The 24049-nt window shown below is 45.1% G+C and overlaps 1 protein-coding gene across 1 annotated transcript; it reads right to left on the reverse strand.

The window, feature by feature from the left end:
* Nucleotides 1-1308: 1308 nt before the first annotated feature.
* On the reverse strand, nt 1309-22931 carry LOC106564297 (Na(+)/H(+) exchange regulatory cofactor NHE-RF2). Its single transcript, XM_082958426.1, has 8 exons — nt 22386-22931; nt 19456-19778; nt 9586-10185; nt 9178-9202; nt 5732-5941; nt 4785-4938; nt 4396-4616; nt 1309-3900 (listed from the first exon to the last, which is right to left on the reverse strand). Exons 1-8 carry the CDS (start codon nt 22590-22592, stop codon nt 3739-3741), a joined length of 1902 nt encoding a protein of 633 aa, XP_082814552.1. The 5' UTR covers nt 22593-22931; the 3' UTR covers nt 1309-3738.
* Between the last annotated feature and the right edge of the window lie 1118 nt (nt 22932-24049).

A 24049-nucleotide genomic window follows, 5' to 3' on the forward strand; every position in this document is an offset into this window, starting at 1 on the left:
CTAGTTAGTGAGTTATTAGCCCAGTTCTAGATATGTTTTAGTCAGCAATGGGGGAGTGGTTGCTTCCTACAAGACACAACACGTGCATTTCTAGACATCTTTAAAAAGGGAGTCAGTTAAAGAGCTTTTTTGTCTTAAAGGGGCAGTGTTGTATTTGTGTTGTATTTGTCTGATTCTCTGTAAAAATGGTATGGGAATAAAATGGTTTCTTGCATCAAACGACTCAACAACATTTTCAGTCACCTCCTTGTCTGAAGGACAAGTGGATAAACAGGTTAATGTCAAGCCCTGAATGTTTTTTTCAAAAGTCTGAACACCACACATTGGCTGCTACTGTAGACTGAATGATAGAACAGCTGTTTCCATGTTAAAATGTTATGGGATGCATTTTCTCCATTGTTTTTGATGGTAGACCAAACTGGTAGGTCTACATTATGATCAAATAGCCACAGTAGCCTACATGGCCACTGTTCACAGTAAACGCGCACTGGAATTTGCTCAGCGCCGGAAAGAATATTAGAGGGAACATTGCTCACAACTCTGCTGTTAAGGCTCCTCTATCACTTCCTGCAGACACAGGTCTAGAATCAGGTTACACCACTCACAACTCAATCATTAATCATTAGGGGAGTCTAATACACAGCTGGCCTTAAATCAGTGTCTATGGGCAACTTCATCCTACTTCTGGGGTGTATTCAGGGACGTGAAACACTTTGAACGTTGCAGATAGAAATAGAATGAATAGAGTTCACACCATTCTCTGTTCTATCGGACAGACAATCATTTCTGTTCTGCATGATACATTTCTATCTGAATGTTCTGTCGGTTACATCCTCCTGAGAAGACCCCTGTTTAGCATGTCTCTGTTTAATCAATGAATCAAACGTTATTTATACAGCACATTATTTACAACACATGTGGTTCAATGTGCTTAACATAATAATAAAGGGTGCTCCTGTAATTCATTGGCTGGGGAGTTGTCTCCATCTGGTGACCACAGCATGTAACTGCACATCTCTGAGCTAGTGAGACCATACACTTGTTCCTGCTTTCACTTTTCACATGTCTAGTGTTTGGCATCACTGCCTTTGACAAGTGGGATCTATCTATCATATATCACTATAAAATATGTGAGAAAATGTCCCCTCAAAACACATTTAAGAATTATTCTTGATCATATTGATTGCGAAGAGATGGCGCAACAAAAGAGAAACCATACCATTGCTCATCTACAACAATACATTAAAACAACACATAACGACAGTGTTATACATTTATTTTGTCATTTTATTTCATATTAATGTCCAGTCCGCTTTGTGTTCATATAACAGCCTTAGTTACAGTAGATTCATATTTACAACTGGAGAGATGATCAAATTAAAAGTAACTTAGTTACAGTAGATACAAATTTACAACTAGAGAGATGATCAAATTAAAAGTAACTTAGTTACATTAGATTCATATTTAAAACTGGAGAGATGATCAAATTAAAAGTAAGGCCGGGATTCAATCCGATCACTCTTTGTCAGCTATTCACCTTTTAAAGGCAATGTTCCCGTGATCGCAGGAGACCGCATTCACGGCAAATTCTGCATATGTCGGCTCAATTGTTAATTACCTTTAAATGTCAAGCGTGCTACAACGCAGATCTAGCGCTGATCAGATTGAATCCTGGGACATCGGTCTGCACTGAAACTAGCTTAGCTTCATATCCAACTAGTCAATCAAACTAAAATGGATCCAGTTATTTATTCCTCTAAAAAGAGATGAATGTTTGAGGACAATGAAAGTGGGATACCACCACAAACAATAATAGGATTAAACAAATATAAACAAATCTAGAGCTTAACCTGGCTCCTCACATTTCTTCCTTCAACTCAGAGTTCTGTTCTGGACAGCAGAGACAGACAAAGATAACTGAGTGTGTCTTACTTTCTAACCAAATATTGTAACAGAATAAAAACCAAATATTTAAATACTAGAACACAGTTTGTAAACAAATTGCTAAAAATATCATAGAATAATATAACTCTGTCATAATCACATAAATAGTGTTTTTATCATAATGGCCAACCATTCAGGCATTTGTTGGCCTACACATTGACACAAGTCTCTCTCTGCATTTTAGGCAACATTTATGCAGTAGAGTTCAATCAACCCAATGCAATGCAACCCAATTCCCTATGTTCCTCCTCTTGAGATTCTGGACTCTTTGTCTCTCTCTCTCTATCTCTATGTAACAGAGTTGTATTTGTAACCTCCCTGCCAGCCTCTCTACACGCGTGACGCCCATCGCACTCCTCTGAGTGTTTGTCTGTGTTTCTCAGCGTCAGACTCTCTTTATGTCACGGTCAGATGACTGATTCCTCCCCTCATTCTGTCCATCATTCAGACGTCTGTGTATATGACGTGATGTGGTTCCTATGTACCTAATCTATACATCTGAGAAGCTCGCTTCCATACTCTCAAAAGTGCTATGTAGAACAATTTGTCCTTGTAGAACCCACTGGAACCCTCTGGAAAAGCTCCCAGATAGAACCAGGTCAGGTTAGACGAAACCCCTTTAGGTTCCAAATAGCAGCCTTTGAAGAGTTCTATTTGGAGAGTTCTATTTGGAACAAGAGGTTCTATGTGGAACCAAAAAAGGGTTTAGTATGATCTGAAAAGAGTTCCGTCTGGAACTCTGGACAATAGTGGTCGGCATCGCAGTCTCGTGAGACCGTAGATTTATTGTGTCTTGGATCTGTGAGAGGAAGACTCGTGAAGTCCAATCTGTGAGAGGAAGACTCGGCCACAGGGGTCACGTCTGTAGGCCGGCCCGGATGTTGTGGTGTCCTGACGTTCTTACCTCAGTCAGTGAGATCTAATGAAACTAGGATCAGATCCTTCCCTATACATTTCATTGTATTCATTATGACATAAAAAAGTCAAACTGATCCTACATCAGAACTCCTACTTTGAGAAACTTTGTGGATACGGGCCCATATCTCAGTCTTTTGGGAAACATTCAAGCCTGTTTTCTGTGGAGGGTAAAGAGGTGGGGTTTGTGGTGGTTGGGCCAGTGAACGTTTCTTACAAGTTGCTGTAGGAGGAAAAAAAACTTTCAGGAAAGTCACTGCTCCGAGAAATATTTAGGAGCCATGGAAACAAGTGCCGAGTGTAACTGAGTCAATTATCCTGGCTAAATGAATCAACATGACTTATCCTCATCCTAAGGTACTGTGATAATCCATAGTAGGGGCATGTGGAGGTGTAGCAGACATGAGACGGTCATGGTTGCTCATGGTCACGTGATGCGGTAGCCCCGCTTGTGACTTCACAATAAGTGTTGGCCCTCAGACCATAGGGAATTTCCTCTTTGTCTAATAGTTAAGATGTTGGTTTGTCCTGTGGGAGACCAGGGTTCAAATCCTGCTGGGGACAGAGGCTTTCTGTGTTTTTCTCAGAATTGTTTAGGAGCCACCGCAGCCTTTTATCTTGATTGGCTGGTGAAGCTCTGTCACATGACACACCATAACGAATGTCAGCCGTGCGCAGCGGGCGGTTGTCCTATCGCCTCTGACCACAGAACATTGGCCGACATTTTCTATTCATTTCCCATGATGAAATCGTTTCCGGGCTGATGATCTACTGCGCACGGCCAACACTGGTTATGGTGTGTCCTTGTGACAGACCTTTACCAACCTTGAAGTACTTAAGAACATTGTTGTGAAGGTTCTGTGTGGTTCAGTGTGGTTCTCAGAAGTTGCTGAAGATCTCCTGTTTCTTGCTCCAGTCCATAGGGGGCGCTCTCTTCTTGCCGTGTTGGGCCCTCTCTTTGGCCTCGGCTGCCGTGGGGCTCAGATGCAGTCCACTGTCCAGGAACGGGTCCGAAACACGGCGCTCATAATCCTCAGGGACCTAGAGAGATACACGTACGCAGGCACGCACACACACAGGTATTCAGACACACGTATTATTTGAGTATTTAGTATTTTTAAAATACACAGCCCAAAACAAGTAATTTTATTTGAGTATTCTAATGGTTATTTGTAAAAACCAAATAGTCTACCAAATTGTATTTGAGAGTATTTTCAAATACTTCTATCAAATACTATTTTCAAATACCTGAGTTAAATGTATGGGAGTGTATTTGAGTATTTTCAAAATACATAAAAAATATTCAACTACTTGTCTTTTCAAATAGAATATATCTGAATACTTACTTTGAATGTATGTGAAAGTAACTGAGATATTTGAACCCAGTTCTGCACATATTACATACATGTTACATATTACATACAACAAACCATAAACTAGCTACAGGATACACACACACACACACACACACACACACACACACACACACACACACACACACACACCACACACACACACACACACACACACACACACCTGAATGCTCATATCTGAGCTGCTGAATTCTGATTGGGTAGTCGAGCCACGTGAGTACTGGAATGCTGAGCTCCCATTGGTCTGTGAATTGGGCGAGCCGTTTGTGATTGGCGAGCCCATCAGGGTGACGTTGATGATTGGTGGATCCATTGGAGGTAGGTCAGTGGTTGAAGAGGGGGTGGGTGGGGCGCTGTCTGTCATTGGCTCGTCCACATAGACCTCTGGAACGCAGGAACAAACCACATGAGCAACTTGACAAAATCCTTCGAGATGAAGAGATGAATCCTTCAAACTGAAATATGTTTGTGGTCATTAATGGTTTAGATGCAAATATGGATTTCTGTCCTTAAAAAGAGAGAGAGAGAAAAGAAAGACAGTCATCCTTTGACCTTTGACATGTGTGCTGGTGGGCGTGACCCCGAGCCTCTTGAACAGCTCGTCTGTTTCCGCGTCGACCACCAGGAGGCATGTCTCGTCCCCCCCGCCACGTATAAACGACACCACCTCTGAGTGTCTCAACGCCTCGATGTTCACTCCATTCACCTGGGGAGGAGAGGAGGATGCGTGAATGGGTGAATGTTATTAGCCATATTTAATATCCTTATAGAGTTTATAGAGCTGATTCAACCATTTGCCTCCATTCACCTGAGGAGGAGTAGTTTTACAGGCAGACTTTGGAAATAACTATTTGTTCTTAACTGACCTGCATGAATCTCTGTCAGGTATCCCTAATCTCTGATTTATACATCTAGGACTGATTTTAAACTGGATTTGAAAATACTTGCTTTATTGCAAAATGTATACATTTTTTTGTGTGTGTGTCAATTGTGACAAAAAATGTATGTATATGATTACTACCATGTTGTTTTTTAGCAAATGACACAGAGCTGCAGTTACACAACCTGTCCAGCAGGTGGCACATGACTCCAGCCCCTGTGACTGGGATGGAAGCAGAGAGAGAAGGCAGTGATCTGTAATCTGATTCGTTAAGCTCCGTGGCAACTTTAATTTTGCATATCTCTCTCGCTCTCTCTCATCCTACACATTCCTACTGTGTCCTGAATCACACACACACAAATGCACTCCCACTCTCCCTGCCTCCCTCCATCCCTGCCTCCCTCCATCCCTCCCTCCATCTCTCCCTCTCACACTAACCCTACAGGGTAACCTAACCTGCCAAAGTCCATGTAATCAGCTCTTATCTAAGCTAATCTCATCTGTGTGTGTGTGTGTGTCTGAGGTAACACACACACACACACACACACACACACACACACACACACACACACACACACACACACACAGACTGTCTCTCTCTCTCTCGATCTGGCCCTACCTCCACCAGCCTGTCCCGGGGTCTGAGGTCTGCATGTTGGGCGGGGGACCCGGGGTCCACGCTGCGTATGAACTGTCCTCGCCGTGTTCTGTCACTGTGCAGGTTGAACCCGTATCCCAGCTCCCCCTTCACCATGTGACACAGCCGGGGGAGGAGCTCCACCGTCGCCATGGGAAACTCTGTATCTAACGACGCTGTCTCCGATGGCAACTACAGAGAGAGAGACAGAGACAGAAAGAGAGAGAGGAAACACAATGAAAGAAAAAGTTTGACATTGTAATTTAAAATCTAAGTTCTAATTTGGATCAGTAGAGGTGGAACGTAACTCAAGAGTATTCTGATGACAGCTTTGAGATTGAAGACCATAACAAATAGACAGTGAGTGAAGACCATAACAGACAGACAGTGAGTGAAGACCATAACAGACAGACAGTGAGTGAAGACCATAACAGACAGACAGTGAGTGAAGACCATAAGACAGACAGTGAGAGAAGACCATAACAGACAGACAGCGAGTGAAGACCATAACAGACAGACAGTGAGTGAAGACCATAACAGACAGACGTGAGTGAAGACCATAAGACAGACAGTGAGAGAAGACCATAACAAACAGACAGTGAGTGAAGACCATAACAGACAGACAGTGAGTGAAGACCATAACAGACAGACAGTGAGTGAAGACCATAACAAACAGACAGTGAGTGAAGACCATAACAGACAGACAGTGAGCGAAGACCAGAACAAACAGACAGTGAGTGAAGACCATAACAGACAGACAGTGAGTGAAGACCATAACAGACAGACAGTGAGTGAAGACCATAACAAACAGACAGTGAGTGAAGACCAGAACAAACAGACAGTGAGTGAAGACCAGAACAAACAGACAGTGAGTGAAGACCATAACAAACAGACAGTGAGTGAAGACCATAACAAACAGACAGTGAGTGAAGACCATAACAGACAGACAGTGAGTGAAGACCATAACAGACAGACAGTGAGTGAAGACCAGAACAAACAGACAGTGAGTGAAGACCAGAACAAACAGACAGTGAGTGAAGACCAGAACAAACAGACAGTGAGTGAAGACCATAACAAACAGACAGTGAGTGAAGACCATAAGACAGACAGTGAGTGAAGACCATAACAGACAGACAGTGAGTGAAGACCATAACAGACAGACAGTGAGTGAAGACCAGAACAAACAGACAGTGAGTGAAGACCATAACAAACAGACAGTGAGTGAAGACCATAACAAACAGACAGTGAGTGAAGACCATAACAAACAGACAGTGAGTGAAGACCAGAACAAACAGACAGTGAGTGAAGACCAGAACAAACAGACAGTGAGTGAAGACCATAAGACAGACAGTGAGTGAAGACCATAACAAACAGACAGTGAGTGAAGACCATAACAAACAGACAGTGAGTGAAGACCATAACAGACAGACAGTGAGTGAAGACCATAACAGACAGACAGTGAGTGAAGACCATAACAAACAGACAGTGAGTGAAGACCAGAACAAACAGACAGTGAGTGAAGACCAGAACAAACAGACAGTGAGTGAAGACCATAACAAACAGACAGTGAGTGAAGACCATAAGACAGACAGTGAGTGAAGACCATAAGACAGACAGTGAGTGAAGACCATAACAGACAGACAGTGAGTGAAGACCATAACAGACAGACAGTGAGTGAAGACCAGAACAAACAGACAGTGAGTGAAGACCATAACAAACAGACAGTGAGTGAAGACCATAACAAACAGACAGTGAGTGAAGACCATAAGACAGACAGTGAGTGAAGACCAGAACAAACAGACAGTGAGTGAAGACCAGAACAAACAGACAGTGAGTGAAGACCAGAACAAACAGACAGTGAGTGAAGACCAGAACAAACAGACAGTGAGTGAAGACCATAACAAACAGACAGTGAGTAAAGACCAGAACAAACAGACAGTGAGTGAAGACCAGAACAAACAGACAGTGAGTGAAGACCATAACAAACAGACAGTGAGTGAAGACCATAAGACAGACAGTGAGTGAAGACCATAACAGACAGACAGTGGGTGAAGACCATAACAAACAGACAGTGAGTGAAGACCATAAGACAGACAGTGAGAGAAGACCATAACAGACAGACAGTGAGTGAAGACCATAACAAACAGACAGTGAGTGAAGACCATAAGACAGACAGTGAGAGAAGACCATAACAAACAGACAGTGAGTGAAGACCATAACAAACAGACAGTGAGTGAAGACCAGAACAAACAGACAGTGAGTGAAGACCAGAACAAACAGACAGTGAGTGAAGACCATAAGACAGACAGTGAGTGAAGACCAGAACAAACAGACAGTGAGTGAAGACCATAACAAACAGACAGTGAGTGAAGACCATAAGACAGACAGTGAGTGAAGACCATAAGACAGACAGTGAGTGAAGACCATAACAGACAGACAGTGAGTGAAGACCATAACAAACAGACAGTGAGTAAAGACCAGAACAAACAGACAGTGAGTGAAGACCAGAACAAACAGACAGTGAGTGAAGACCAGAACAAACAGACAGTGAGTGAAGACCAGAACAAACAGACAGTGAGTGAAGACCAGAACAAACAGACAGTGAGAGAAGACCATAACAGACAGACAGTGAGTGAAGACCATAACAAACAGACAGTGAGTGAAGACCATAAGACAGACAGTGAGAGAAGACCATAACAAACAGACAGTGAGTGAAGACCATAACAAACAGACAGTGAGTGAAGACCAGAACAAACAGACAGTGAGTGAAGACCAGAACAAACAGACAGTGAGTGAAGACCATAAGACAGACAGTGAGTGAAGACCAGAACAAACAGACAGTGAGTGAAGACCATAACAAACAGACAGTGAGTGAAGACCATAAGACAGACAGTGAGTGAAGACCATAACAGACAGACAGTGGGTGAAGACCATAACAAACAGACAGTGAGTGAAGACCATAAGACAGACAGTGAGAGAAGACCATAACAGACAGACAGTGAGTGAAGACCATAACAAACAGACAGTGAGTGAAGACCATAAGACAGACAGTGAGAGAAGACCATAACAAACAGACAGTGAGTGAAGACCATAACAAACAGACAGTGAGTGAAGACCATAACAGACAGACAGTGAGTGAAGTTGTCAAAAGTTAAATCAGTAGCTATATAGATGTATATCTAAGTTATTAGTTCATCTGTTCAGATCTATTTCACTGAGACCCGACCGACCGACCGACCGACCCTCCCTCAGGCCCAGGGAAAGGGATGGATGGATCTGCCAGTGGTCTTTGTGTCCCAAATGGCAACCTATTCCCTATATAGTGCACTACTTTAGACCAGGGCCTATAGGGTGCCTTTTGGGACAGAGTTGAAACAGGGATAATGTCATGGTAATGTGATCAGTCTTCTATAAGCGTGACCCAGTACTCTCTGTGTGACTCCACCAGAATACCTGGAAACACACACACACACCTACACACATACACAATGTGGATGTGTGTGTCGCTGTCTGTCACAGTTTGTGCCAATGCAAACAAACCAGAACACCTTAATGACTGGTTGCCATGGCTGACAGGGTGTTTAAGGTAAGTTGGAGTGTTAATGCTTAAGGACATGGGGGGGGAGAGAGAGAGAGACTTCTGATGTCTTGGTTGGCCTCTTTATGTCCTCCCTACACCAGCTAAATACAGAACCATATACACACTCTATATCTGTCTCTGTCCTAATCAACCAACACACACCATCCCAAAACATCTATCTGGTTATAACATCAAACTGACCTCAAAAGCTCAAAGCCTGTCTATCTCCCTGGAGGGTATTTATTTGGGGGTCAACTGGGGAATATCTCTGAAGTCACAGTTTTCCATGGCAAGGAAGAGGAGGCTGAAGAGGAGGCTGAAGAGGAGGCTGAAGAGAAGGCTGAAGAGAAGGCTGAAGAGGAGGCTGAAGAGGAGGCTAAAGAGGAGGCTGAAGAGAAGGCTGAAGAGGAGGCTGAAGAGAAGGCTGAAGAGGAGGCTGAAGAGGAGGCTGAAGAGAAGGCTGAAGAGGAGGCTGAAGAGAAGGCTGAAGAGGAGGCTGAAGAGGAGGCTGAAGAGGAGTCTGAAGAGGAGGCTGAAGAGGAGGCTGAAGAGGAGGCTGAAGAGGAGGCTGAAGAGGAGGCTGAAGAGAAGGCTGAAGAGGAGGCTGAAGAGGAGGCTGAAGAGGAGGCTGAAGAGGAGGCTGAAGAGGAGGCTGAAGAGGAGGCTGAAGAGGAGGCTGAAGAGAAGGCTGAAGAGGAGGCTGAAGAGAAGGCTGAAGAGGAGGCTGAAGAGGAGGCTGAAGAGGAGTCTGAAGAGGAGGCTGAAGAGGAGGCTGAAGAGGAGGCTGAAGAGGAGGCTGAAGAGAAGGCTGAAGAGGAGGCTGAAGAGGAGGCTGAAGAGGAGGCTGAAGAGGAGGCTGAGTCAGGATTAGATGTGAGATGAGGGTCAGGGTTAAATTAGTTTCCTGCAGCAACGGAATTAGAAGTCTAGATAATGGCTGTTGGAGTTGGAGGTGAAAGATCAGCCCGTAATAGATACCAGTAACCAGAAAGTCAGATTGATCAGCCGGTAACCAGACAGCCAGATTGATCAGCCGGAAACCAGACAGCCAGATTGATCAGCCGGTAACCAGACAGTCAGATTGATCAGCCGGTAACCAGACAGTCAGATTGATCAACCGGTAACCAGACAGCCAGATTGATCAGCCGGTAACCAGACAGCCAGATTGATCAACCGGTAACCAGACAGTCAGATTGATCAACCGGTAACCAGACAGTCAGATTGATCAGCCAGTACTGGAGCAGAGTGTTCCTATGAAGATAACAGTCTGGTTATGTAATGCAATAAGGGCGTCTGCCAGGATAACACAATATGCTACGGAACAATGCACGCTGTGTGTGGGTGTGTGGGTGTGTGTTTGTGCCACAGAACAATGCACTTTGACTAGAGTATATCAGTCATCTGTGATAGACATAACATACGTAACATCACACAATGGAGTTTTATGGGACAACGTGTGTGTGTGTGTGTGTGTGTGTGTGTCTGCAGACAAATGAAAAGCATTAGGCATAGAGGTGTTGACCATCACATGGTGATTAATTTCAACAAATACACTGTCTCTGTAATCCCTCTAACTAAGCCATAATGTCTCTGTAATCCCTCTAACTAAGCCATTCTGTCTCTGTAATCCCTCTAACTAAGCCATTCTGTCTCTGTAATCCCTCTAACTAAGCCATTCTGTCTCTGTAATCCCTCTAACTAAGCCATTCTGTCTCTGTAATCCCTCTAAACCATACTGTCTCTGTAATCCCTCTAACTAAACCATACTGTCTCTGTAATCCCTCTAACTAAACCATTCTGTCTCTGTAATCCCTCTAACTAAGCCATTCTGTCTCTGTAATCCCTCTAACTAAACCATACTGTCTCTGTAATCCCTCTAACTAAACCATACTGTCTCTGTAATCCCTCTAACTAAACCATTCTGTCTCTGTAATCCCTCTAACTAAGCCATTCTGTCTCTGTAATCCCTCTAACTAAGCCATTCTGTCTCTGTAATCCCTCTAACTAAGCCATTCTGTCTCTGTAATCCCTCTAACTAAACCATACTGTCTCTGTAATCCCTCTAACTAAACCATTCTGTCTCTGTAATCCCTCTAACTAAACCATTCTGTCTCTGTAATCACTCTAACTAAGCCAACTTCATACGGGTTTCAATCAGAGGCACATAGCACTTGCCATTTAAAAGTACTTTCTGATTTGAGCTGAAATCTGCAGCGTTTATGGTGAATATGACCTCATTAACGGTAGTTGAATGCACTCGTCGCCAACATGCCATATACAGTGCATTCGGAAAGTATTCGGATCCCTTGACTTAAACCTTTTGTTACGTTACAGCCTTATTCTAAAATTCCCCTCATCAATCTACACACAATACTCCATTATGACAAAGCAAAAACAGGTTCTTATACATTTTTGCAAATGTATTTAAAAAAAACCCTGAAATATCACATTTACATAAGTATTCAGAGCCTTTACTCAGTACTTTGTTGACGCACCTTTGGCAGCGATTACAGCCTTGAGTCTTCTTGGGTATGATGCTACAAGCTTGGCACACCTGTATTTGGGGAGTTTCTCCCATTCTTCCCTGCAGATCCTCTCAAGCTCTGTCAGGTTGGATGAGGAGTGGCTCTGTCAGGTTGGATGAGGAGTGGCTCTGTCAGGTTGGATGAGGAGTGGCTCTGTCAGGTTGGATGAGGAGTGGCTCTGTCAGGTTGGATGAGGAGTGGCTCTGTCAGGTTGGATGGGGAGCGTCGCTGCACAGATATTTTCAGGTCTCTCCAGAGATGTTAGATCGGGTTCAAGTCCGGGCTCTGGCTGGGCCACACAAGGACATTCAGAGACTTGTCCTGAAGCCACTCCTGCGTTGTCTTGGCTGTGTGCTTAGGGTTGTTGTCCTGTTGGAAGGTGAACCTTCGCCCCAGTCTGAGGTCCTGAGCGCTCTGGAGCAGGTTTTCATCAAGGATCTCTCTGTACTTTGCTATGTTCATCTTTCTCTCGATCCTGACTAGTCTCCCAGTCCCTGCCGCTGAAAAACATCCCCACAGCATGATGCTGCCACTACCATGCTTCACCGTAGGGATGGTGCCAGGTTTCCTCCAGACGTGATGCTTGGCATTCAGGCCAAAGAGTTCAATCTTGGTTTCATCAGACCAGAGAATCTTGTTTCTCATGGTCTGAGAGTCTTTAGGTGCCTTTTGGCAAATTCCAAGTGGGCTGTCATGTGCCTTTTACTGAGGAGTGGCTTCCGTCTGGCCACTCTACCATAAAGGCCTGATTGGTGGAGTGCGTTGTCCTTCTGGAAGGTTCTCCCATCTCCACAGAGGAACTCTGGAGCTCTGTCAATTTCGAGTCTCATAGCAAAGGGTCTGAATACTTATGTAAATAAGGTATTTCTGTTTTCGCTTTGTCATTATCGGGTATTGTGTGTAGATAGATTATTTATTTATTATTTATTTTATTTATTTATTTCACCTTGATGAGGTAAAACATGAATTGAATCAATTTTAGAATAAGGCTGTAACGAAACAAACACCTTGAAAAAGTCAATACTTTTTCTTTTTTTTAATACTTTCCGAATGCACTGTAGATGTGAACTAGGCCACAGACAGGGGAACATGGATATAGCAACACTTGTGTGTGTCTGTCTGTGTTACCAGTCTGTTAAACAACGCCCTTCCTCCTGCTTCATTTCATCTCAGAGTGTATTGTAGAAGCTACAGTACAGTATGTATGTCATCTGATAGGGCTGCATCAGTTCACCAGTAGTGACTTAACACCCTTCACACCTCCACAGGTAGGCCTACAGGGTGAAGAACATGCAAACAGTAGACAAAAGGAGAGAGGATGTGTGTGTGTGTGTGTGTGTGTGTGTGTGTGTGTGTGTGTGTGTGTGTGTGTGTGTGTGTGTGTGTGTGTGTCGACAGAGAATGAGCAAGAAAAGGAGAAAGGGGGGAGAAATATCTGCTCAGTTTAAATGCCTGTAGAATGTTGGGCCACCCACCACAGTTTGAATACCTGTAGAATGCTGGGCCACCCACCACAGTTTGAATACTGTAGAACGCTGGGCCACCCACCACAGTTTGAATACCTGTAGAATGCTGGGCCACCCACCACAGTTTGAATGCCTGTAGAATGCTGGGCCACCCACCACAGTTTGAATACCTGTAGAATGCTGGGCCACCCACCACAGTTTGAATACCTGTAGAATGCTGGGCCACCCACCACAGTTTGAATACTGTAGAACGCTGGGCCACCCACCACAGTTTGAATACCTGTAGAATGCTGGGCCACCCACCACAGTTTGAATGCCTGTAGAATGCTGGGCCACCCACCACAGTTTGAATACCTGTAGAATGCTGGGCCACCCACCACAGTTTGAATACCTGTAGAATGCTGGGCCACCCACCACAGTTTGAATACCTGTAGAACGCTGGGCCACCCACCACAGTTTGAATAACTGTAGAACGCTGGGCCACCCACCGCAGTTTGAATACCTGTAGAACGCTGGGCCACCCACCACAGTTTGAATACCTGTAGAACGCTGGGCCACCCACCACAGTTTGAATACCTGTAGAACGCTGGGCCACCCACCACAGTTTGAATACTGTAGAACGCTGGGCCACCCACCACAGTTTGAATACCTGTAGAATGCTGGGCCACCCACCACAGTTTGAATGCCTGTAGAATGCTGGGCCACCCACCACAGTTTGAATACCTGTAGAATGCTGGGCCACCCACCACAGTTTGAATACCTGTAGAATGCTGGGCCACCCACCACAGTTTGAATACCTGTAGAACGCTGGGCCACCCACCACAGTTTGAATACCTGTAGAATGCTGGGCCACCCACCACAGTTTGAATACCTGTAGAACGCTGGGCCACCCACCACAGTTTGAATACCTGTAGAATGCTGGGCCACCCACCACAGTTTGAATACCTGTAGAATGTTGGGCCACCCACCACAGTTTGAATGCCTGTAGAATGTTGGGCCACCCACAACAGTTTGAATACCTGTAGAATGCTGGGCCACCCACCACAGTTTGAATACCTGTAGAATGCTGGGCCACCCACCACAGTTTGAATGCCTGTAGAATGCTGGGCCACCCACCACAGTTTGAATACTGTAGAATGTTGGGCCACCCACCACAGTTTGAATGCCTGTAGAATGTTGGGCCACCCACCAGTTTGAATACCTGTAGAATGTTGGGCCACCCACCACAGTTTGAATACCTGTAGAATGCTGGGCCACCCACCACAGTTTGAATACCTGTAGAATGTTGGGCCACCCACAACAGTTTGAATACTTGTAGAATGCTGGGCCACCCACCACAGTTTGAATACCTGTAGAATGTTGGGCCACCCACCACAGTTTGAATACCTGTAGAATGCTGGGCCACCCACCACAGTTTGAATACCTGTAGAATGCTGGGCCACCCACCACAGTTTGAATACTGTAGAACGCTGGGCCACCCACCACAGTTTGAATACTGTAGAACGCTAACCCTAACCCACCACCATATTCCCTATTTAGTGCAATACTTTTGACCAGGGTCCATAGGTTAAAAGTAGTGCACTATATAAGGATTAGTGACGTGTAGTTCGTGAATGATTCCTTCTATTTGAACGACTCTTTTTACTGACTCGAGAGTCATGATTCGTTTTTCTGAGTGACTTGTTCATTTTAGTCGGTCGTTTGACCTGCTTGTGCTGGCTGCAATGAGTCCTACAGGTGCATGAAAAGCCCGTTTCTGCTTGATCTGGAGGCTCTGTATGGAGGGTGTAACACAAAAGCGGAGCCTCCAGAGGCCAAATTGAGCTCCATCCCGCGTCGATGTTGTAACAATGTGGAGCTTTGCATTGACATGATTGGTTGAACTTAGGTCGGGGTGGGAGCTCCTGTATAAACGCAAACTCACTTCCTTGACAACAGCTCTGCTCAACAGCTGAAGAAGTATGAGTACCCTGACTTTTGCAGAGTGTATCACCGTAAGTGCTGCACGGCCAATGCAGACACTGACCAGGCAGCGGCTCTAACACAGGCTCCTTTGGCTCAGCGGCTGGAGTTTATATCTCAGTGCTCCAGAGACGTGCTCCAACCAACTGTCTGTCATATTTACGCGCAGGAAAATAGATCATGAGAAGAAACCTACGTGTTTAGAACTGAAAAGGTGCAAGAATTAATGCAATTAATTGATTATTGAATGTTTTGATGGACACCGTTTTGTAGAACCAAAACATACACAGCCTCTGCTCAACAAACTCAATAACTAATCTTTCTGGGGAGGCTGCAGTTCGCGAACGACTTTACCACTTTGTCCGGCTACCCAGACTACTTGCTCCGGTCCAAACGCTATGCCACGCCTATGGACGTTACTTCTCCGCAATGAGAAAGTATGTAGCGAAAGACAGAGCAGCGGAAGAGTCGTCAGGCTACCAATCACCCGGCAGTCAAACAATGCATTCCGCCAAGAGTCGTTCACAATCTAGTCCGGTTTCAAATGTATCAATAAATAATCGTACTTGTATGCCCAGCAATCAACAAAAGTACATTGTTTAAAGCACACGTTTACAAATCTCAGCCACAAACGACCGCTCCAATAAGCCCCCTATGGTGAACTAGAGGATTGTAGAATCATGACTCTTTCGTGTTTTCTATTCGCCGGTAACGGGGCCTGCAAACTCTGAGCATTACTGCCTCAAATGAATGAAATATTAGTTATTTTGATTAAAAGATCTTAGTTAGTAAAAAGAGCCAAACTTCTCATCCCTATAACAGGGATCTTTAGTATTGGGGATTTGGGGTCCTAAAGGACAAGGGTTTGGACCGGAGCCTGACCAGGTGATCAAAGGAACAACAAAGCACTGAGGTTCTAAAGGACATTATGACACCTGAGATCTTTGGAGAAAAAAACCCCTGTATCCTTTCAAATATCTCTGTACATGGACACAAACCAGTTTTAAATGTAGCAGATTGTGATTGGGTTATATTGTCACCTTGGGAACAGAGAGGCTTGAAGTTAGCAGAGAGACACAAAAGTATTGAGAGTATTTTTTGCTGACATGTCAAAAAGGGGTGGTGAGTGATGGGTGCTGTGAGAACAGGTACCATGGACAGACTGTGTATCTGACCTGCTCTAGTCCATGGACAGACTGTGTGTTTCTGACCTGCTCTAGTCCATGGACAGACTGTGTGTATCTGACCTGCTCTAGTCCATGGACAGACTGTGTGTATCTGACCTGCTCTAGTCCATGGACAGACTGTGTGTATCTGACCTGCTCTAGTCCATGGACAGACTGTGTGTTTCTGACCTGCTCTAGTCCATGGACAGACTGTGTGTTTCTGACCTGCTCTAGTCCATGGACAGACTGTGTGTATCTGACCTGCTCTAGTCCATGGACAGACTGTGTGTATGTGACCTGCTCTAGTCCATGGACAGACTGTGTGTATCTGACCTGCTCTAGTCCATGGACAGACTGTGTGTATCTGACCTGCTCTAGTCCATGGACAGACTGTGTATGTGACCTGCTCTAGTCCATGGACAGACTGTGTATCTGACCTGCTCTAGTCCATGGACAGACTGTGTATCTGACCTGCTCTAGTCCATGGACAGACTGTGTATCTGACCTGCTCTAGTCCATGGACAGACTGTGTATCTGACCTGCTCTAGTCCATCGACAGACTGTGTGTATGTGACCTGCTCTAGTCCATGGACAGACTGTGTATCTGACCTGCTCTAGTCCATGGACAGACTGTGTGTATCTGACCTGCTCTAGTTCATGGACAGACTGTGTGTATCTGACCTGCTCTGGTCCATGGACAGACTGTGTGTATCTGACCTGCTCTAGTCCATGGACAGACTGTGTGTATCTGACCTGCTCTAGTCCATGGACAGACTGTGTGTATCTGACCTGCTCTGGTCCATGGACAGACTGTGTGTATCTGACCTGCTCTAGTCCATGGACAGACTGTGTGTATCTGACCTGCTCTAGTCCATGGACAGACTGTGTGTATCTGACCTGCTCTAGTCCATGGACAGACTGTGTGTATGTGACCTGCTCTAGTCCATGGACAGACTGTGTGTATCTGACCTGCTCTGGTCCATGGACAGACTGTGTGTATCTGACCTGCTCTAGTCCATGGACAGACTGTGTGTATCTGACCTGCTCTAGTCCATGGACAGACTGTGTGTATCTGACCTGCTCTAGTCCATGGACAGACTGTGTGTATGTGACCTGCTCTAGTCCATGGACAGACTGTGTGTATCTGACCTGCTCTGGTCCATGGACAGACTGTGTGTATCTGACCTGCTCTAGTCCATGGACAGACTGTGTGTATGTGACCTGCTCTAGTCCATGGACAGACTGTGTGTATGTGACCTGCTCTAGTCCATGGACAGACTGTGTGTATCTGACCTGCTCTAGTCCATGGACAGACTGTGTGTATCTGACCTGCTCTGGTCCATGCCTGACGGCTGATTCCCTCTAACTCTGATCTCTCCTAAACAACACAGGTGTGTTTGACCGCAGAGTGGGAGGTAGAATAAGATAGAGAGAGTGTGTGTGTGTGTGTGTGTGTGTGTGTGTGTGTGTGTGTGTGTGTGTGTGTGTGTGTGTGTGTGTGTGTGTGTGTGTGTGTGTGTGTGTACCAACACAGATAACAGCCTCGCTGCTCGTTCATTCACTAGCAGAAATAGACGCCTGTCCAATTGAAGCACTGGTTAGTAGAATGGATAGGATTTAAACAGATTCCAATTCAGGCACTGGTCACAGTATGTAGGATTTAAACCAATCACAGCCCACCAGGTGCCTGTCTGATCCTGATTACATGACAGGTAAAACAACACTGTCCTCTTCCCTCCTTTTCCCTCCTCTCCTATTCCCTCCTCTCCTCTCCTCTCCCCTCCTCTCATGTCTGTCTGTCTGTCTATATTTATCTCAACTGGGTCAGACCAGTTTACCATCTGTTTCTCCTGACCAATTCACTCTCCTCCTCTCAGAGTACACAGTGAATTCCCATATTCATAAAGTGTCTCAAAGTAGGAGTGCTGATCTAATATCAGTTTCACCTTGTTTTTTTTGGTCTTTTTACCCACTTTCTCCCCAATTGGTAGTTACAGTCTTGTCCCATCGCTGCAATTGCCCTATGAACTCGAGATAGGTGAAGGTCAAGAGCCATGCGTCCTCCGAATCACGACTCCGCCAAGCTGCACTGCTTCTTGACACACTGCTCGTTTAACCCGGAAGCCAGCCTCACCAATGTGTCAGAGGAAACACCGTACAGCTGGTGACCTAAGTCAGCTTGCACGTGCACTGCCCACCACAAGGAGTTGCTAGAGTGCGATGGGACAAGGAAATCCCGGCCGGCCAAACCCTCCCCTAACCCGGACGACACTGGGCCAATTGTGCTCCGTCTCATGGGTCTCCCGGTCACGGAGACCCATGAGTGATACCTAAAAACCGCTGCGCCACTCGGGAGATAAGTTTCACTTTTTTAGATTATAATGAATAAGACTACAAGGACAGGTGGGGACCTGATCTGGGATCAGTTTAGCCTTTTAGATTATAATGAATAAGACTACAAGGACAGGTGGGGACCTGATCTAGGATCAGTTTAGCCTTTTAGATTATAATGAATAAGACTACAAGGACAGGTGGGGACCTGATCTAGGATCAGTTTAGCCTTTTAGATTATAATGAATAAGACTACATGGACAGGTGGGGACCTGATCTAGGATCAGTTTAGCCTTTTAGATTATAATGAATAAGACTACATGGACAGGTGGGGACCTGATCTAGGATCAGTTTAGCCTTTTAGATTATAATGAATAAGACTACATGGACAGGTGGGGACCTGATCCTTGATCAGCACTCCAACTCCAAGACACTCTTATCCAAAGTGGTTACAGTAGTGTGTCTATAAATTTGCATACTGGCCCCCCCCGTGGGAATCAAACCCACAGCCCTGGCCTTGCAAGCACCATGCTCTACCACCTGATCCACACAGGACCCACAGCCCTGGCCTTGCAAGCACCATGCTCTACCATTTCTAGGTTCACTAGAAATGAAATACAACTGTTTTTGTGCTTAGAGAGTGACCAAGTATCCCCACTGAATAGATACCATCTACCTTACCACATCACCTACCCTTTTCTTGGTGCCAATCATCAGGCTTGACGTCGGCGATCGTGTATCCATCCTTCTGGGTGAGGCAGAGGTGTGTTTGAGTGCTTTAGTGAGGATGTGTATGGGTGAGGGTGAGAGGACTTCCCCCTGGGCTACAGGGGAGGCTGAGGGGGAGGTGAAGGGGGAGGGCCGGGGAGAGAGATTGCCCATCTCAACGGCGAGGTCCTCTGTGCAGGCCAGCCCGTGACCACGCAGGTAATCATCTGTCTCTTTGTCGATGACCAGCAACCTGGTACGATGCTCCACTGCTCTGATACGATACACTACCTAGAGGGAAGAGGGTGATGGAGACAGCAACACAATTAGACCCAACCAAATCATGACAAAACAAAAAGATCATTACTTGACACATTGGAAAGAATTAACAAAAAAAACAGAGCAAACTAGAATGCTATTTGGCCGTAAACAGAGAGTATACAGTGGCAGAATACCTGACCACTGTGACTGACCCAAATTTAAGCTGCAATTCCTAACCTCCTGCCAAGTGTATGACCATATTAGAGACACATATTTCCCTCAGATTACACAGACACACAAAGAATTCGAAAACAAACCAGATTCTGATAAACTCTCATATCTACTGGGTGAAATACCACAGTGTGCCATCACAGCAGCAAGATGTGTGACCTGTTGCCACAAGAAAAGGGCAACCAGTGAAGAACAAATACCATTGTAAACACAACCCATATTTATGTTTATTTATTTTCCCTTTTGTACATTAACCACTTGTAAATCATTACAACACTGTATATATACATAATATGACATTTGAAATGTCTTTATTCTTTTGAAACTTCTGTATGTTAAATGTTTACTGTTCATTTTTATTGTTTATTTCACTTTTGCATATTATCTACTTCACTTGCTTTGGCAATGTTAACATATGTTTCCCCATGACAATAAAACCCCTTAAATTGATTTGAATTGAATTGAGAGAGAGGAGGGGAGAGAGGGAGGAGAGGAGAGAGGATAGATATAGGGAGGAAAATGAGAGAGGAGAGGAGAGATATAGGGAGAAAAAGAGAGGAGGGGAGAGAGAGAGGAGGGGAGAGAGGAGAGATATAGGGAGAAAAAGAGAGAGGAGGGGAGAGAGAGAGGAGGGGAGAGAGGATAGATATAGGGAGAAAAAGAGAGAGGAGGGGAGAGAGAGAGGAGGGGGAGAGAGGAGAGATATAGGGAGAAAAAGAGAGAGGAGGGGGAGAGAGAGAGGAGGGGAGAGAGGAGAGATATAGGGAGAAAAAGAGAGAGGAGGGGAGAGAGAGAGGAGGGGAGAGAGGAGAGATATAGGGAGAAAAAGAGAGAGGGAGGAGGGGAGAGAGGAGAGATATAGGGAGAAAAAGAGAGAGGGAGGAGGGGAGAGAGGAGAGATATAGGGAGAAAAAGAGAGAGGGAGGAGGGGAGAGAGGAGAGATATAGGGAGAAAAAGAGCGAGGGGGATAAATTATTAACTGCTTTCATATTTTTGTTGAACCGTTCACAGTCATGTCAATAAAGCACAAATTGTGAGAGGGAGTGACAGATGGATTAGAGAGAGAGTGAGGAAAAACAATGGAGAGGAAAGTAAGGAGGAGAGAGAGAGAGATGAAAAGGAGAATGAGAAGATATTTTAGATGAGTTGAGGAATAATGACAGAGCCACCAGAGGGGTGGTGGCAGAGGACAAGGAAGAAGGGAGAGAGAGAGAAAGAGAGAGTAATGGGTTAACATGGAGAGTAGGGTTGTCAATTCCATTTCAATTAAGAAAGTAAAGCAAATTCCAATTCCAAATTTTCCTCATTGAAAAGCATTGAAGAGAATTAGAATTTCAGTGCAGCCTACTTCCTGAATGGGCTGGAATTGAACTGGAATTGACCCCAACCCTGCTGGAGACAGGGGTAGTTAAAGGGTTAAAAGGTGATCCGACCACATCTCGGGCAAATAGCTGTTGGTGTGACAACCTCAACCCAGTTTCAAAGACCTGAGTTTGTTTTTAACACGACTAACACACATAGTCCCAGCTCCACAATACCTTCCATTGATTCCCATAACAATAAGGACTCATTTCACCCAGTTCACTGTCCATCCCCTAAGGCTACGGGAAGTAGTCTGTGATGTCTTTTCCGTTATGTGTCGGACCTCAGGAAAACTAGATGTTGACGTCGGCTAAATGGGATCTAATCACATCTAAATCTTAAGTGGGCAAACAGGTAGAAGGTAACCTGTTGTCTGTGGTTCACACGCATACTGTAACACACACACACACACACACACACACACACACACACACACACACACACACACACACACACACACACACACACACACACACACACACACACACACACACACACTCGAGTCGCACTCACACACACACACACTCACACACACAGAGAGACAGAAGAGAGAGAATACCTAAAAACTGTGACTGACCAAAAACGAAGGAAAGCTTTGACTATGTACAGATTCAGTGAGCATAGCCTTGCTATTGAGAAAGGCCACTGTAGGCAGACCTGGCTCTCAAGGGAAGACAGGCTATGTGCACACTGCCCACAAAATGAGGTGGAAACTGAGCTGCACTTCCTGCACTTTCTTCCACAAGAAAAGGGCAACAAGTGAAGCACAAACACCATTGTAAATACAGCTCATATTTATGTTTATTTATTTTCCCTTTTGTACTTCAACTATTTGCACATCATTACAACACTGTACATACCCATAATGTAACATTTGAAATGTATCTATTATTTTGGAACTTTCGTGAGTGAAATGATTACTGTTCATTTCTGATTATTTCACTTTTGTTTATCTATTTCACTTGCTTTGGCAATGTAAACATATGTTTCCCATGCTGATAAAACCCTTGAATTGAAATTGAATTGAGAGAGAAAGCACTCACTTGATGGTGCGTCTCTTCCTCCACGTTTTCCCCGTTCACTTCCACGACCCGATCCCCCGCGCGCAGCCCCGAAAGCTCCGCGGACGAACCGGGTTCCACTTTCCGTATGAACTGTCCGCCTTTATTCCGCTCGCCGTGAAGGTGAAAGCCGTAGCCGCGCGGCCCTTTCGTTAGGAAACAAAGCCGTGGTCTCAGCTCCCACTCCATTCTATCGAATGTCCGTGTGAAAAATCTAGAGTCCGATGAAAATGTAAAGTTCCTCAAACCGGGAACCAGGTTAGGTTAAGCTACCTATCCCAGGTAGGACAGGAGTTTCAGTCCGAAGGAACGATCACAGACATCCGCGGCCCAAAACTCCCCTTTCACCATGATGATGCGCACTGGTGTGACTGTGCTGAACACGGACAAAAGTATCCAAACCACAAAGTAAAAAGAAAGAACACGTTGGCTACTCAAAAGGAGGAGAGATGTCAATCAATCCGAAATAGCAGCATACAGTCTAACACTAACCCTACAGTCCCCGGGGCTGGAAAAACGATAACCGTAAAGTTGTTCAACTAGGACACTGTCGTTAGTTAAATTACCGTAGATTACCTCGAGCCTACCCGAGGGTTTATCCAGAAGATCAGAGATTAAGGAATAGCTGCTTCACACACACACACAGTAGCCTAAATCCCCGTGTGTGTGTGTGTGTGTGTGTGTGTGTGTGTGTGTGTGTGTGTGTGTGTGTGTGTGTGTGTGTGTGTGAAGGCGATCCTGTCCCACTCCGCGCTACAGTGGCAATGACGAATAGCAACAGGTGCCTCTGCGTTCCGTTCTGTTCGCACCTGCACAGCGCGACACACACACTCCGCTGTAAAAACACTCCTGGGAGAAATATGATGATACATTGCCCATATAGGCTAAAAGAGATCCAGGAAGCGCTTATATACCTGCTGCCGGAATCCCACGCCTGATAATACATCTATTTCCCGTTATATAGTCTGGATACACTGATCTAAAGTCAGTTTTGCACACCCCAGTCTAATGGTTAAGGTCGGGGTTGAGGGAGGGTGATCTGATCCTAGATCTGTGCCTATGAGCGACTTCTACTTGGAGCCGCAACAGGCAGGTAGTTTCATGATTGCGACCTGGATAAGAGGGAAGTCTTCCTCATCTGTTGGCTGTGAAAGAAAGAGACAGAGGAAGAGAGGCTGAGAAAGGGAGGAAGAGAGAGATAGAGAGGGAGGAAGAGCGATAGAGAGAGGCTGAGAGAGGGAGGAAGAGAGGCTGAGAGAGGGAGGAAGAGAGATAGAGAGAGACAGAGAGGCTGAGAGAGGGATGAAGAGAGAGATAGAGAGAGATAGAGAGAGACAGAGTACACTCTAAAAATTAGGGGTTCAACAAGGGTTCTTCTAAGATCCTCAACGTTCTTTGAAGAACCTTAGGGTTCTTGGCACTGAAAATTGCCCCCAAAAGGTTCTTCCAAGAACCCCATAGGAGGTGGGGTTCATCGAGGAACCTCCTTAGTTGTTGGGGGTTCTTGCAGGAGCCTAACTGTCCATCTGAAACATTTGGATTTGAATTTGAAAGGACAGCAGGTGCAGGAACTTAACTGAAGAATGTAAAGAGCTCCTCAATTTAAGGTCCCTTTTATGATCTAAATGGATATTGTTTTATGATGA

This window comes from Salmo salar, chromosome 12, assembly GCF_965601325.2.
Source record: "Salmo salar chromosome 12, fSalSal1, whole genome shotgun sequence".
NCBI classification, from domain to species: Eukaryota; Metazoa; Chordata; class Actinopteri; order Salmoniformes; family Salmonidae; genus Salmo; species Salmo salar.

Coding starts and splice junctions, on each gene's coding strand:
- LOC106564297 (XM_082958426.1), bottom strand. CDS start 22,592: ATGGAGTGGGAGCTGAGACCACGGCTTTGTTTCCTAACGAAAGGGCCG. Junction 10,186..19,455: donor AGGGTAGGTGATGTGGTAAG/GTAGATGGTATC, acceptor ATCCTGACTCAG/CCTCCTCTTCAGCCTCCTCT. Junction 5,942..9,177: donor CTGGTGGAGTCACACAGAGA/GTACTGGGTCAC, acceptor CTCTCTCTGTAG/TTGCCATCGGAGACAGCGTC.